This window comes from Pelophylax lessonae, assembly GCF_965119305.1.
Source record: "Pelophylax lessonae genome assembly, chromosome: 8".
Lineage (NCBI taxonomy): Eukaryota > Metazoa > Chordata > Amphibia > Anura > Ranidae > Pelophylax > Pelophylax lessonae.
Genome location: NC_138775.1, coordinates 26,031,050 through 26,046,221, shown reverse-complemented (window position 1 = coordinate 26,046,221; position 15,172 = coordinate 26,031,050). Strand labels below are relative to the sequence as shown.

The window sequence follows — 15,172 nt, the reverse complement described above, 5'->3', positions numbered from 1 at the left end:
TCACATGGAACACTATATACTACAAGAGACTCTTGTAGTATATAGGGTTCCCTGTAATATTTATATAGTAAGGTATATCCTCCAGGTAGTTGTCTCTTGTAGTATATATTTGTCCCTGTAATATGTATATAGTAAGGTATATCTTCCGGGTAGTTGTACTCTCTTGTAGTATATAGTGTTCCCTGTAATGTGTATTCTCATGGGTGATTGTGTAGGCAGGGGGCCCCAGTGCACTGCATTGCCCAGGGGCCTATAAGGCTCTTAAGATGGCACTGAATTTGAGCTCCATTAGCTCTTCTGTTGGATCATACTACACTGCCAGTCTTTCATCAATGATCCTTGGCTGCCCATGACCCAGTCATCTGTTTGCCAGTTTTCCTTCCTTGGACCACTTTTGGTCAGTCCTGACCATAGCAGACCGGGAACATCCCACAAGAGCTGCAGTTTTGGAGTTGCTCTGATCCAGTCATCTAGACATTACCCTAGTCACGGTCACTCAAATCCTTACACTTTGCCATTTTTTTTCTGCTTTCATGCATCAATTTCAGGGACATATTCACTTGCTGCCCAAAATATCCCACCCACTTTCAGGTGCCATTTTAACAAGATAATCAAATGGTTTTCGCTTTACCTGACAGTGGTAAGGGGCTCATGCACACTGCAGCTCAAAAATGGTTTTACAGGCATTTTGAGCTTTTATTTCCCTGCCTTAAAGCTTAACCACTTGCCGTCTGCTCACTCGAGCACTACTGCGGCAAAGTGGTTCGTTATCGTCTGGCGACGTAGACCTACGTCATCAGACACTCCCCTTTCTCGGCGGCGCGCGCGCGCTGCTGGAGGCTCGCTCCCGCTGTGTTCAGTCAAAGTGGGAGTCGGGCCAGGGGAGGAGATTGTCGGGGAATCGAGTGTGGAGATCCGCCTGCTTGTGTAAACAGAGCGGGCGGATCTCCTAAGTGACAGGCAGGGTCAGATTGCAGGATTCAGCATAGCTGAACCCTCGATCTGTTCCTGTGTCACTCAGTAACCTCCCCCCACACACGTCAGTAAGCACCAGGCATACATTAACCCCTCCCTCTCCAATAAAATTAACCCCTTCCCTGCCAGTGTAATTTTTACAGTAACAGTGCATATATATATATATATATATATATATATAGCACTGATTACTGCAGTAATGTCACTGGTACCCCCAAAAGTGTCAAAAATGTCAGTCAAGGGTCCGATCTGTCCGCCGCAATGTCGCAGTCCCGCAAAAAAATCGCAGATCGCGCCATTACTCGTTAAAAAAAAAACACCAAAAATGACAGAAATCTTTCCCTTAGTTAGTAAACGCAATAACTTTTGCGCAAACCAATCAAAATACGCTTATTGTGATTTTATTTTTACCAAACATAGGTAGCGGAAAACAAATTGGCCAAAAATTTAAAAAAAATTTGATTTTTACATTTTTTTGGGGGGGAATTTCATATAAAACGCTCTTTTTTTGTTTATAGTGCAAAAAGTAAAAATCGCACCGGTGATCAAATACCACCAAAAGAAAGCTCTGTTTGTGGGAAAAAAAGGACATAAATTTTGTTTGGGTATGGCATCGCACGACCGCGCAATTGTCAGTTAAAGTCGCACAGCGCCGAATCGCAAAAAGTGGCCCAGACGTAAGACAGCAAAATCCTCCGGTGGTAAAGTGGTTAAAGAAGCATGTGTTTTTTTTTTTTCATATTTTTATTGAGCATAAGTGAAGTGTTTTTTTTTCCCACAAACCCTCCCCTCAATTAATTTTTCCTTTTTTTTTTTTTTATTGTGCGTTTTCACACTTTTTTGCTCACTTCGGCGTCTTTTCTGCTCGAAAGCTCCTCTCAAAAAAGCAAGTTTGGATTTTTTTTCTACTACTAAGCGCATATGCCTGTAAACTTCTGAAAAAGCCATAGTGTGCATGGACACATTGGCTAAAATGGAGGGGAGTTTCCAGGCAGAAAAATGAGAGCTCAAAAGCCTGTAGGAGAGGCTTCTTCTAGCTGCAGTGTGCATGAGCCCTGAAAGTGTTTTGGACAAGCGGTTTAGGTCTCAAGTGTGAGTATAGACGCTTCAGTTTCCAGTTTAGGGAGAACTACAAACAAAACTTTTTTCTTTTTTTTTTTCATTTTGGATAGAGTACAAGAGGGTTAAAACCCGTCAGCTTTTTTTTTTTCATCTGGTGTCCTATTGGGGAGATTTCCCCTAACTTACTGCCCCATTCCCAAACAGGAAGTATGAAGAAATCCCTGCAAATAAAGGGAATACATTGCCGCCCCCGCCCCCCCGGTCACCAAAACTAGTGTCCCAATTGGAAAACTTCCCCTTTATTACTTTTCTAGGGACAACCTAAAATTTGGGGTTTTCTTTTACTTTCACCAATAATGGTAAACAGGACACAAAGGGGGTGAAACTCCTTAAAGCGGAGTTCCACCCAAAAGCGAAAGGAACTTCAGCTCATTTGCTTCCTCCCCCCCTCCTGTGCCACATTTGGCACCTTTCAGGGGGGAGGGAGGAACGGGTACCCGTTTTTGACAGGTACCCTTCCCCACTTCCGGGAGATGGCGCCGCGGTCCCTCAGAAGTTTGGCCCCCTCCTCCTTTCCCCGCTATTGAGCCAATCTGAATGTGCAGCGCGCTTCGCGCAAGTGCAGTAGGGACCCACCCATGAAGCTGCAAGCCTTCACTGCCGGGTTCCCTTACCGGCAATGGAGGCGGCAGCCGATGGAAACATCAGCTGCAGTGCCGACATCGCTGGACTCCAGGACAGGTAAGTGTCCTAATATTAAAAGTCAGCAGCTACAGTATGTGTAGCTGCTGACTTTTCATTTTTGGAAGGGGGGGGGGGGTGGAACTCCGCTTTAACTGGGACACAGTTTGCAATAAAAACGGACAGGACTGATACTTTAAATGGCAAATCTGAAAAGTTCTCATGACCGCATAATAAAACATGAAAGGACTTTTTTTTGATCAGTACAGTAATCCCCCGCTCCATTGCGGTTCAGTTTTTGCGGTCCCGGTAATTCGAGTTTTTTTTTGTAATGTTATTTTACTATATAAATCATTAAAAATTAAATATTTTTGTGTTTTCCATAGCTCTTGCTCTGTCTCTTAGTATCTTTTATGTGTTTAAATGAGTTTCTATTGTTTTAAAAGTGTGTTTAAAGACCTTAAGATGCTTTTACACGTACAGTGACAGTAAAAAAATCATGCCTACAATGCATTTTAATAGGGTTTTTCTATTTCGCGGAATTTCACTTTTCGCGGCTGGGTCCGGAACGTAACCCCCGCAATGGAGGGGGGTTTACTGTAGTCAAATTTATAAAGTGTAATAGAAGAGAAAACACAGCCTACACAAGATCGTTACAAGTCATAGAAGATATTTATTAACTATTCCATGAACACAAAATGTATCCATTGCTCAATGATTGACAATGACGGGTCTCTCCCAACAAGCATACCCTGAAGACAGGAATAAAATGTACCAACTTCTGTGCAAACATCTGAGGAAGCCATTTAGAAAGGCAAAACAGAATATTCCTGGGAAGGCAGCCCAAAGATGTGCCAGGAACCTGTGATGGCTTAGGCCACGTTCTCAAGAAAATTGTCCCAGACCATAAAATGCAACCCCCCCCCCCCACCCCATCTTCTGCTTCCTTGCAGGCAGCAAACTGATTTGAACCTCTGGATTCTGCTGTTGTAGTGTTTGAATGGTTGTCTTGGAAGTTACAGTTAAACAGCTGTTCAAGATCTCTATTCTTGTCCTCAGGAAGTGCGATTGTGCTCGCTGGTAATAGTGACGAGCTACGGTCACAAACATATTGCTTATAAAACCTCTATGCAAACCCAGCTCTGGAATTGAGACACACCTAGGGAGAATTACCACCTAGTTTTATTTTTTATTTCTACAAGGCATGATGGTCAAAGTCCCTAAATGTGCAAACTCCACAGGAGCTTCCCCATCGAGCAAAGAAACGATCGGATTTGTCTTTAACCAAAACTGAACTGTATGTATTACAGCAATATATATATATATATATATAGATCTAAACAAAAACACAAAATCGGCAGAACTAAACCCGGTCTTTAACAGATGGCTCTTCAACAGAAAACACCCTAAAGCCTCGTACACACGCACCAATTGTCGGCCGACCGATCGGCTGTCTTTTGTCCAGTGTTGTTTGGAATGTGCTCTAGACTGCACACAAATTTTGTCGGCCAACAACAACCAACTGCAGAAGTGATGTCATGTTCTGGTCAACTTTTCGTGTGTTCTTTCTTCTCTGAGCATGCCCAGTCTTGCTCATCTGATGTTTGTCGGCCGAAATCGGCCGTTCTGTTGTTGGCCAACAAAAATTTTATAGCATGCACCCAGATTTTGTTCGGCCGAAAAGTCGCAGTCGGTTGTCGGAAGCATCATACTAACAAGCCTACAATCGCCGATCGGACGTTGGCCGAACATTTACGGCCGACAATCGGTGCGTGTGTACGGGGCTTTAGAGTGCCATGAATGCTTAAAGTGTGTCTAATCCCAAAACCAAATATATATATATATATATAGCAGCTTACCAGTACTTAGAGGAGGCGGCTGCATTCGTTTTCTTTGGGGTTGATTTACTAGAACTGGAGCTGTGCATGGTGGCCAATCAGCTTCCAACTTCAGCTTTTTCAATTGAGCATTGACAATGGAACCTGGAATCGGATTGGTTACTAGAACTGCACCAGATTTTGCACTCTTCAGTTTTATTAAATAACCCCCAAAAGTTTTTTTTTTAGCAGAGCAATTGAATTGGAAATCAAGCAGAGCTGCACCAGATTTTGCACTCTCGTTTTTAGTAAATCAACCAGCTAAGAACATTTTCTGCAAGTACAGAAAAATTCCAGAAGATCTTGATGGAGATCCTAGAGCTTCCTTGATCTGAAAAATCTCAAACCATGTTAGCCTTTCCGCCCTGGTTCACACTGCTGTGACTTGCGACACAAAGTCGTAGGACAAATCAAAACACATTCATTTTATTGGGTGCGACTAAAAAGAAAGAAAAAAAAAAAAAAGTTTCCTGCACTATTATTCTGTGACTTGAGTGCCATAGACTGCAATGTTAAATCACAAAAGTCGCAAGTGATTTTGGGGTCGCAGCCATGTGAACCGAGCCTCCAAGCTATCTTTTGGGATCTAGAGCAGTGTTTCTCAACTCCCGTCCTCAGGGCCCACTAACAGGCCAGGTATGCAAGAAAACTGAAGTACATCAAAGGTGATATCATTTGCTTCTCAGCAAGGTACTTAAGGTAATACTTAAAATCTGGCCTGTTGATGTGCCCTGAGGACCGGAGTTGAGAAACACTGCTCTAGACAACTTTTTATCGCTATGTTAAAGTGGAAGTAAACCCTCCTCTACTTTTCAGCTGGGAAAGCTGCCACCTTGGCTTCTGTTTAATCTTCAACTGCCATGGTGCTGCACATGTGATCAGTTAGGACTCCAGCCATTGGATGGTTTGACAAGTTTGGTTGAGAGCGCAACCAATGTGACAGTTCTATTCCCTGCCTGTGCCAGGAATGTAACTTTTTTGAAACTGGTAAACCGATGGGTTTACTTCCGCTTTAAGGAGATGGCAAATAGGGGAGGTGGCTGTATTCCAAATCAGAGGAGCAGCCTAGGGTGACAACGTTTACTTGCTGTACTACATCAAGTGAGCGTTGTCACCCTAGGACCGGAAGTGTGTTACTGGCAGGATCACCAGGTGAAAATTAAGAAAAAAAAAAAAACAGTCACCTCCTCTAAGGAGTAGTAAGCTGTCATACATTACATTTTAGTTTTCGAGCATAGGCACGCTTTAAGTATACGTCGGCCTCAATGCATGTGAGGTGCCATTTTTTTCAAGGGGTTTGAACGTTGAAATAGCGCCATCACTTCAGGGAGGGAAGTGTCTGAAAAAGCCATTTGCCAGATCTGCCCACAGCATACAATCACGTTAATATTTCAGAAAAACAGAAACTTCTTGGTGGGGGGGAAGATGCAGCTTGGGCAGTTCTTCTTTCAGGCATTTTCAATCATGAAACCCTTTGACGATGGGGGGCAGTTCACAAAACAAAAATGGCGACCTCCCATGTATATAAGCACCTGATCACTTTAAAAAAGGAACCTGTCACCAAAACAAGACGTGTGTTAAAAGCCTCATATGGACGCTGCCGGATTTTAGCATCTGAAGCGACGCGTATTCATCCCAGATGGGAATGAAATCTGCTTGGAGCTAGAATCAGGCATATAGTATAGCAGCTTCCATCGGGGGCTTTTCACACAGCCATCTTGCCGATGTCCTTTAAAGCATAGATACCCGTTCTATGTCAGCGAAGCATGTAATTTTTTTTTTTTTTTTTTATTTCATAATTTTCTGCTGATGCCCTTAACAAACACATATCACAAAATAGTATTTGGTTTAATGATCTCTTCAAAGAAGCAACAAAAAAAAAATAAAAAGTGCAAATGACATGGAACGCATTTGTGGTAAACTTCAAGGCTTATCGGAAAAGGAACATATCAATTCAATTCACACAAAGCCGGCACTTGGCCCGGCGCGGTTGGCATTTTAGTAATTGCGTGTGATTCAAAAGGCACATATGTTCATGAAGTTACATCATGTTCCACTGCTATTGTAACTTGGGCTCGGGGCCCAATAAATAGAAGTATTAGATTACAATGCTAGACCAGGCAATAATATCCAATACAGATTTGTTTTTTTTGTGTGTTTTCATTAGCTTTCCGTACGCAATAATGGATATTCTGGCATATAAATCGTAGTTCAGGCAAACGTTATAGCCTCAGGTATGTAACAGAGGGCCAAGCTTATTGTTTAAATAGAGTCCATTTGATTTCCATGGCTGGTGGCTGCAACACAACAAACTGAAAAATGGTGAAAGGGGGGGGGGGGTGGAGGCCAAAAAAAAAAATAAAAATGGGAGGATAGAAGAAAAAAAAAAAGAAGATGTTTATTGAAAAACAAACAAAAAATTTATATATACACACAGGTGTAACAGAGGTATTTGAATCATCAAATATGGAATGTTTTAGAAATATTTTAAATAAATAAGTATAACAATATTAACCGGTGCTCTGTCCAGCACAGCTAAGTAAATGCCCTCTTGTTGTTTTTTTTTTTAATTTTTGGACAAGTCTTCTCACGGGTCACACCCATGGAACCCTGTCGCGATTTTGACCACCACATAGTGGCCGTCGTTTTGGAATTAACATATAGTTAGTTATAGTGCTTCAGTACGAAATGTAGTTTTCAGTTTCTATTCTCCATTTTCATCTCTTATTTCTTTAATAATGGCTATTAAATTTTGGAGTCCGAAAATGTAGCCGGTGTCCAGGCCTTCATGTACGACGCTGTCCTCCCTGTAAAATTTGCAGGTGGTGTGCGCAAAGTCTATCATCCGCACGTCCACCGTGCTGGAGCTGTGTTTATTACTAGAAGGTTTGTAGGCATAAGCCCCTGCCGATTCGTCTGAAGACTCCTCAGAAAGGTCCTCAAGATCTTCGGGGTCTGAGTCCATGGAAACTTCCTGTAACTCCTTCCCATCGTAGATGATGAGCAAGGAGCTGGAATAAAACCGGTAAGACTCCTGTTTTTCTAAAACCATTTTGAGTTCTGTCAGTTTTTTAAGGACAGGGTCGATCAGTTCCCGGCGTAGGATTTTGCCGTTGTGAAAAAACTGGTAAAGTGCTTCTTTAAAACCCTGAACTGAAAGCTTCCTGCCGTGGTATTTGTTCATAAACATTAGTTGCCCCGTGCCAGCTTGATAGACCTGAAAGAAAGTGTGAGAACAAGGCCATTAGTTGGGTTATCTGGAGTATTCACACGTACAACTACTAACATTTCAGGACAAGGCTTATGAAAAAAAGGGGTTGATTTACTAAAGGCAAATATACAAGTGCACACTTGCTCCGGATCTTCGGAAATGAAGGGATGCTCTGCTAGTTTCCATCATCCAATCATGTGCAAGCAAAAAATGCTGTTTTTTTTTTCTTTCTTGCAAATGATTGGGTATTTGCAATGTGAAGCTTTACCTCATTTACAAAGCTCTGGAGCAACTGCACTTGCAATGCACAGTATATTTGCCTTAAGTGCATTTTGTGCAGCAGGGGCATGTCAGGACAAGACTAATCGTCGGAGGACACAGCGTTCCCCCGCACAGCTAGAGAACTGACCAAGCTCTGATCTCCTGCTTAGTGTGGTCAGTTTTTAATAGGAAAGCAGAGGGACTGGCAGGAACGCCAGGGATTTCACACAAAGCAAGCAATACAAAGAGAACAGGAGACTTTCCCATACAAGTACATGACTAACGGATCAACCGGCACCCCGACCGGGTACCTCTGTTGAGTGCTTCTCGAGGGCTTCAAGCACTCCACCAATCACCTCAGACCCCACGAACCGCTTGGTTGGGGTCTTGCCATCTCCTACCCACCCTGGGCGATATGTGACGGTATTAACTGTCAGTGGGAGTGAAGGACTGATGGTTTGGATTGCTTCAAATGGGGTTTGTTTTTACAAGTGATGCTAATGTGTATTGTACTTCAATGTCAGACAGGCTTCCCCTATTGTTTGGGTTTTGAGATGGAATGTGTATTGTGTTAGAATCTACCTGTCCCATTGTTAAATGTTAATGACCTCACATTGTTCTGTCCAGATGGCTAGATAATTTGTTTAGGTTAATTCTGTTTCTGTATACAATTTCATCTGCATGTGATAATGTAATCATTCAACCCCTGACCTGTTTGTAGTAATTTGATGAGGAGGGGGTATGTGCTCATGTGTGTATAAATTGAGTGTGTGTCTGTTCAATAAACAGTCTGTTTTTACCCCTTCATGAAGTCTAGACTCGTGTTTGGGGGACAATCTGCTACAAGGGATTGCTATGCTCTTCATACTCCCTTGGATAATAACGAAGCTCTTTTAAGAGCTTGTTCCTGCTTCACTCTCTGGGGAAAGAGGTTCACCCACTGGAACCTGGAGCCTTGTCGTAGGTCCAGGGTGCGTAGGAGACGGCGAGAACCCAACCAAGCTACGGTGGTTCGTGGGGTCTGAGGTGGTTATGGTGTCTGGTGGAGTGCTTGGAGCCCTCGGGAAGCACTAGGAGCATCCGTCAACGTAGGTAACCAGTCTGGGTGCCGGTTGATCCGTTACAATGACACAGCAGGCACATATCAGGAATATGAAGTATTGGGGGGAACAAACTTTAAAACAACATCTGGTGATCCTGCGATGAGAGTCCCTGTTCATTCACTTCCTGTCAATAGGTGACAACAGTCTGCCAGTTGTCGTGCTTCACTGTTATCACTCATACAATAGAAAAAAAAAAAGACTACAGGGGGCCATGCCAACACATGCTGTGGTCTTATTTTTGGAAGGAAACCAGTCCAGAGCAATGGTGTACAGCTGCAGTGCAAAGAAGAAAGACGACTGGAGGAGATTTGACCACTGAGATGTAACAAAGGAAGAAAAATTGTAAAGACCGTATGAAAAAAAAAAAAAAAAAAGAATGGCAATTATTGACACGCGGTGCTTTAGCAAACGATATGTCATACAGTTCGTGTATTCACTCACTTTTAAAGGAACTTGCCTAGAAATAAAATATGACAGCTGCCACCACTGACATTTATGCTAACTCTGGGGTTGTCATTCTCTTAGTAATATTGCGGCAGATGAGGAGGTGGTTTCATTTCTATGTGCTCTTTAGTGAGAGGCAGATAATAGACTAAAGAGCCAAGACAACTCCGGGTTACTCAATACATGGGAACATTTTGTAACCGGCGCTAATGGTTTTCTAAACTGTTATATTAAATATGAAACAAGGAGGCCAGCCAGTGTTTACACAGGGTTCAGACAATTTCACTCAGTGGAGTCTGGTATTCTCCGGGCTGTCATCCCCCGATGCACAATGTCCAAACATAACCAGTCATTGTGCTGTGATGTCCTCCCTTCGGATGAGAAGGGTTATAATCAACCCTTTCATGTTGCGGGATCAAATCCTTCTGCTCGTAATGAGATCTAAACAGGGTGCCTACCCCCGGCTTACCATAACCAACTGGCTTTAATGAAATACAAATAGATCTACTTTATGTCAAAACCAGCTATAATTTCCCACCAGAATTGGAATATGATGGATATTATTAAGGCAAAAAGAAAATAAAATTCCCACGCATTCCACAAAGGCCGTTCATACAATAATGTTAATCACTATTTTCATCTAGATTGGCTGTACAACACCCCCACCCCCTCCAGTCTTACTCCGGAAATGCCGCTTCCCTCCTTTAATAGACAGGCGGGGGCATATAAAGCAGTGAATGGAACATTCGCCAATCAATCAGAACAGGTGACCTGTAAGTTAAAGTGATACAAAAACACTGCTTAAAATCGGAGCTCCACCTAAATGTGGCACTTTTTGGGGGGGGGGGGGGGGGGAGTGGGTACCTGGTTTTGACAAGCACCCACTCCAACTTCTGACTGAGTTTGGCGGCAAACTCAGCCAGAAGATTCACCCCCCACCTCCTCCTCCCCCTTGCCGCTGGGCCATTCACAAAGCGCAGCACGCTTCGCACATGCGCAGCAGGGAGTCGGATGTGAAGCCGCAAGGCTTCACTGCCGGTTTCCCTTAGCTGAGACGGCAGGGGCAGCACCCGAGAGACCATAGAAAAATCAGTTTGGGTTCGTGGACAGCCTTTGGAAAACAGAGAAAAAATAATTAATATCAATAAACTGTTTGAAATTGTTATACAAATTTATATATATTGGATATCAAAACTATTATTTTTTGGATATAACATGGTGTGGGTGGATTTCTGCCAGTCACAGGCTGTGTCGCCCCTCCAGCCTGTGTCTTCAAATGCGAGGGAGGTGAAGCCTCCATTAATCTACAAGTAATATCCCACCTTCATTGCGTTTAGCTGGTTAGTGAACATGGAGGAAGGAGGGAGGGAGTGGACTGTCATTTACCACTGTGTATACACTCACATGTGTGATTCTATAGTAACATTGGCTGCTCAGATGTGATAGGGAGGAAATGCTCAGCATAGAAGCTCACTGAAAACTGAGCATGTGCAGAGTTGCCACCACAGCTGCAAAATCCTTAGCTGAATTGGGGAAATGAACAGAAGGGGTATATAGGGAGCAGCAGGATCATCCAGTTTTTTCTGCAGAGTATCTCAAGAGTATGAACAGCATGTAATGCACCACTTTTTTTTTTTTTTATGATGTGGTAAACACATGCACTAGGAGGAGTCACGTGTAATTTGTTGTATGCGACATTCACTGATTTATGAATATACTCCATATTTTATGGGGTTGCCATGTGTCTGACATAAATGTGCATGTGGAATAGTAAGTAATGAAGCAATACAAAAACCTACACAGGTTCTATACTTTTATCATTGTACTAGAAAATGTGTTTTTGTTGGTGCCCTTGTAACTTGTGGAGAGATTTCACAGATGCAGACACAAAAAAAAGTTACCTAATTCATCTAATTAAAAAGCTTTGGGTGGAGTTATGACTTTGATCCCAATTGACATGAATGGGACTGCCTGAGGATACATGAAGGGGATGCACGGAACACCTTGCGTATGCTTAAGTACACCCGTATAACTGAGGTCTTCTAGTTGGTGTTTGCCGAGCAATCACTGATGGTGGTATGTATGTATATCGGTGCATTTAACATAGGGATCAGTGACTTGCTAACAAGTAGCAAGAACAAGGTTTACATTTCCCAAGTATGATATAAATCAGAGGATATAAAAATGCTTAAAATACAAAATCATAAAGGATTAGCCAATGAAAAATCGCAGTAAACTCAGATCCACCTGTCTGTTTTTCAGGCGGATCTGAATGGATGCCCCATGCATCTCTATGGGGCATCGGATGTCAGCGGAGACATGTCCGCTGACATCCGATCCATCAAAACCGGACGGATGCAAACCCTATTTTCCATCTGTCTGGCGGATCGGATAACGGACAGACGGTCCATTCTCGTCCGATCCCCCCATAGAGATGCATGGGGACCTGACAGCTCTGTCTCCGCACACAGCGCGGAGACAGAGCTGCCATGCTGGTGCTCAGCGGGGATTGGCAGATCGACCCCCCGCTGAGATAAACGGAGTCCGCCTGACTGGCCGGATTGTGTGAAAGGGGCCTTAAGAAAGCTGCTTTTCTAGCACTGGAAGACCCCAACTAGCAATATGGTAAAACAGGCAGTCCATCTTTATGTTAACAAAGTAACCCATTTTTTGCAAACTCACCTGCATTCCACAAACACGGACCCCAATTATTGCAGATGTGCTTTGTTGACACTTCTGGATCTGGTTAGCTTTCTTCTCCTCCGATGCATCGTCCCCATGCTGCCGCGTGCCCATCTTCAGGTCGAGAACACATGGTACTTGATAACGACATGTCAGGTTTTCCAATAAGATGAATTCTGATTAGTTAAGGAACATACACAACTTTTATCATCATAAATCATGACTACCTAAGGCCTTGCATCATAACCTGAAGGAAGATATTTTACTACAATTGAATTCCTACACCAAGCCCTGTTTGAGCAGTCAGCCTGAGTTACTTATAAAGCAATATATTCTAGATAAGCTATAATTTAAAACACATTTGTTGGGTAAAGATTCCTTCCGCTAAGAAGCAAATCGAAAAAGACAAGTGTTCAAAGAAAACCTTTTATATGCCAATAATGCAGATTACTGATACTCTGAGTGTATATACAAAGGCGCATTTGTTCTCTGGTTGAAATAAATCTGGCTATTATAGGAACAGTAAACAACAAAGTCTTTTATACTCCAGTGTTACAACACTTTCAAAAAGGGATTAGCAACTTCCACTCTATGGATTTTATGCCAGGTCTGTTGGCAAATAGCTCCTGCTGTAGCTTTGTGTATGTCCAGACAAGACTCAGACCCATGTCACCTGTCAATGGTATTAAAGAAGACTGAACCTCAAAGTTACAGAAAGACACAGACATCTTAGTACAAGTACATTGGAGGCGACACGAGGCATTTAGATTTAATCAGCTTTCACTTCCCCAGTACAAGTCTAATCACCAGACTGCGTAAGATATGATAAACAGAGATTAAATCCACTACAGAGTCACCTTTGCTGAAGGGTGCAAACATTGCTACGTGCAAGACAAGCGAGCGAACAGTGACAAGAGTGCAAAAGGCGGGGGAAGCTGGCTGATCTGCAAGTAGGCAATCGACTAATAGGAACTCACTCAAGTATTACAAAAAGCAAAATAAAAACAGTATGCACTATACTTCCACTGTTCAGCAGCCAGGCTAGATAAAAAATACACTAAGGGCTCTTTCACACGGCCGCTCCGCTTGTCCTCAAATCATCCTATTTTTTTGCGGATGATTTGCGGACATAATGTAAGTCAATGGCACTGCGGATGTCAGCGGAATACCATCCGCTGACATCCGATTTTCCTCCTTTCAGTTCTGTTCCGTTTTTTGGAACAGAACAGAACCCTATTTATTCATCCGTGTAAAAAATGGAAAGGAAGGAAAATCGGATGTCAGCGGTGTCATCCGCTGACATCCGCAATGCCATAGACTTCCATTATGTCCGCATATCATCCGCAAACGGATGGGATGATATGCGGGCACACGGAGCGGATGACACAAATGTCATCCGCTCCGTGAAAAAAAAAAAAAAAAAAGTCCCGCAGCGGAGCTTTCACACGGAGCGGCCTTGTGAAAGAGCCCATATTCAGTTTCTACTCTAAAGACCCCTAAAGACATACATTAGGTATTTATACTTGGACAACAAGGGTAAGAAATGTTGCATAAACTTCAGACCACAAGGAAAGCCTTGATATTGCTACGACTAACAGACTGAACCAAATCAGTGCTATAATATATATATATATATATATATATATATATATATATAAAGTTGCTCTCTATCCCAGGCATGTTTAAAGGAGAAGTACAGCCAAAGCTTGTTTGGCTGTACTTCTTCTGTGGATCACAGGAGCACAGTTCGCTCTGCACTTCTGTGACCCATTTTCAGCAGACAAGAGGGCTGAAGCCCGCTGGCAGCTGATGTCACAGAGCCAGTCCAGACTGAGGCAAGATCGTGACCGTATGGTCGTGATCCACCCACAACCCGAGCCACTGAGAGCCTTAGCCAGCCGCTCCCACCCAGAGCAGATAGTGGTAACTGAAAGTCACCAACTCTCTGATCAGGGAGCTCTGAGAACCGAGCAATCAGAGGTGTTTGATCACTCGGTTCTCATTTTTAGAGCAAGGGCAGTTGCATCATTGGACCATTGCTGCATCCACCTAGGCAAGTATGAAAAAAAAAAAAAAAAAAAAAACACTTCTTTTAACTACCTTCCCTCAAACGGAACCAGGCTCTTTAAAGATAACGGGCTTCCAAAATGGCTGTTACTGCGATCTTGTGATCAGGATTCTGTCTCACTGATTCCCGACCGTTGCTACGTGACCAGGAGCTGTCAGTGGCAGTGCGGTCACAGTTCTGGGGTGCACGATTAAGTGCGCTCCCAGTATTACACAGCAACACTAGCCAAATACATTCATGTTGCAGCAGCATAGCAGAAGGTCCACTTCCTTGCTAACACATATATGCATTCAGCCTACATTAACCACCTTAGCGGCATTCCCGAGCGTGGCTCGGGGTTAAATTTCAGAGCCAAAAGCGGTAACCCGCTAAGTTTTACTGTACTTTTTATGTATATATATATATACACACACACGTAATTCTTATGAATGAGCAGCCCAAACCAACTGTGTATATAATAAATGTATACAGTTGGTTTGGGCTGCTCATTCACAAGAATTACATGCAAAATAATGGTACCGCTTTCAGCACCTAAAATCCAAAAAAATCATACCGCCAGGGAGGTTAAGAAGTTAACTTACTGTTGACTGACTCAATTTAAAATCAGTCCAGAGACGGGCCACAAAAAGTGAGGTCTGAGGGAAAAATATATCACAAGAAACTGTAGGAACCTAAAGCGTACATAAACCCAAATAATTAATTTTTTTTTAAGTATGTTTTTCATCATGCCTCATTGTACACATTTACCCATTTTTTTCATTGTAAGCAAATCGTTTTTAGTAAAAATGGTTGCCGAATTTCTTAGCAG

General features: G+C 42.9%; 1 protein-coding gene across 2 annotated transcripts in view; it reads right to left on the bottom strand.

Annotated features, from left to right (window-relative positions):
* Positions 1-6,967: 6,967 nt before the first annotated feature.
* IP6K2 (inositol hexakisphosphate kinase 2) overlaps positions 6,968-15,172 on the bottom strand; it is a 64,727-nt gene continuing 56,522 nt past the window's right edge. For both annotated transcript variants that reach the window (XM_082265084.1, XM_082265083.1), the window contains 2 exons: positions 12,297-12,472; positions 6,968-7,812 (listed from right to left, as the gene is read on the bottom strand). In XM_082265084.1, coding sequence (XP_082121210.1) covers positions 7,300-7,812; positions 12,297-12,472 — 689 coding nt within the window. In that variant the 3' untranslated portion in view covers positions 6,968-7,299. The remainder of the gene's footprint in view (positions 7,813-12,296; positions 12,473-15,172) is intronic.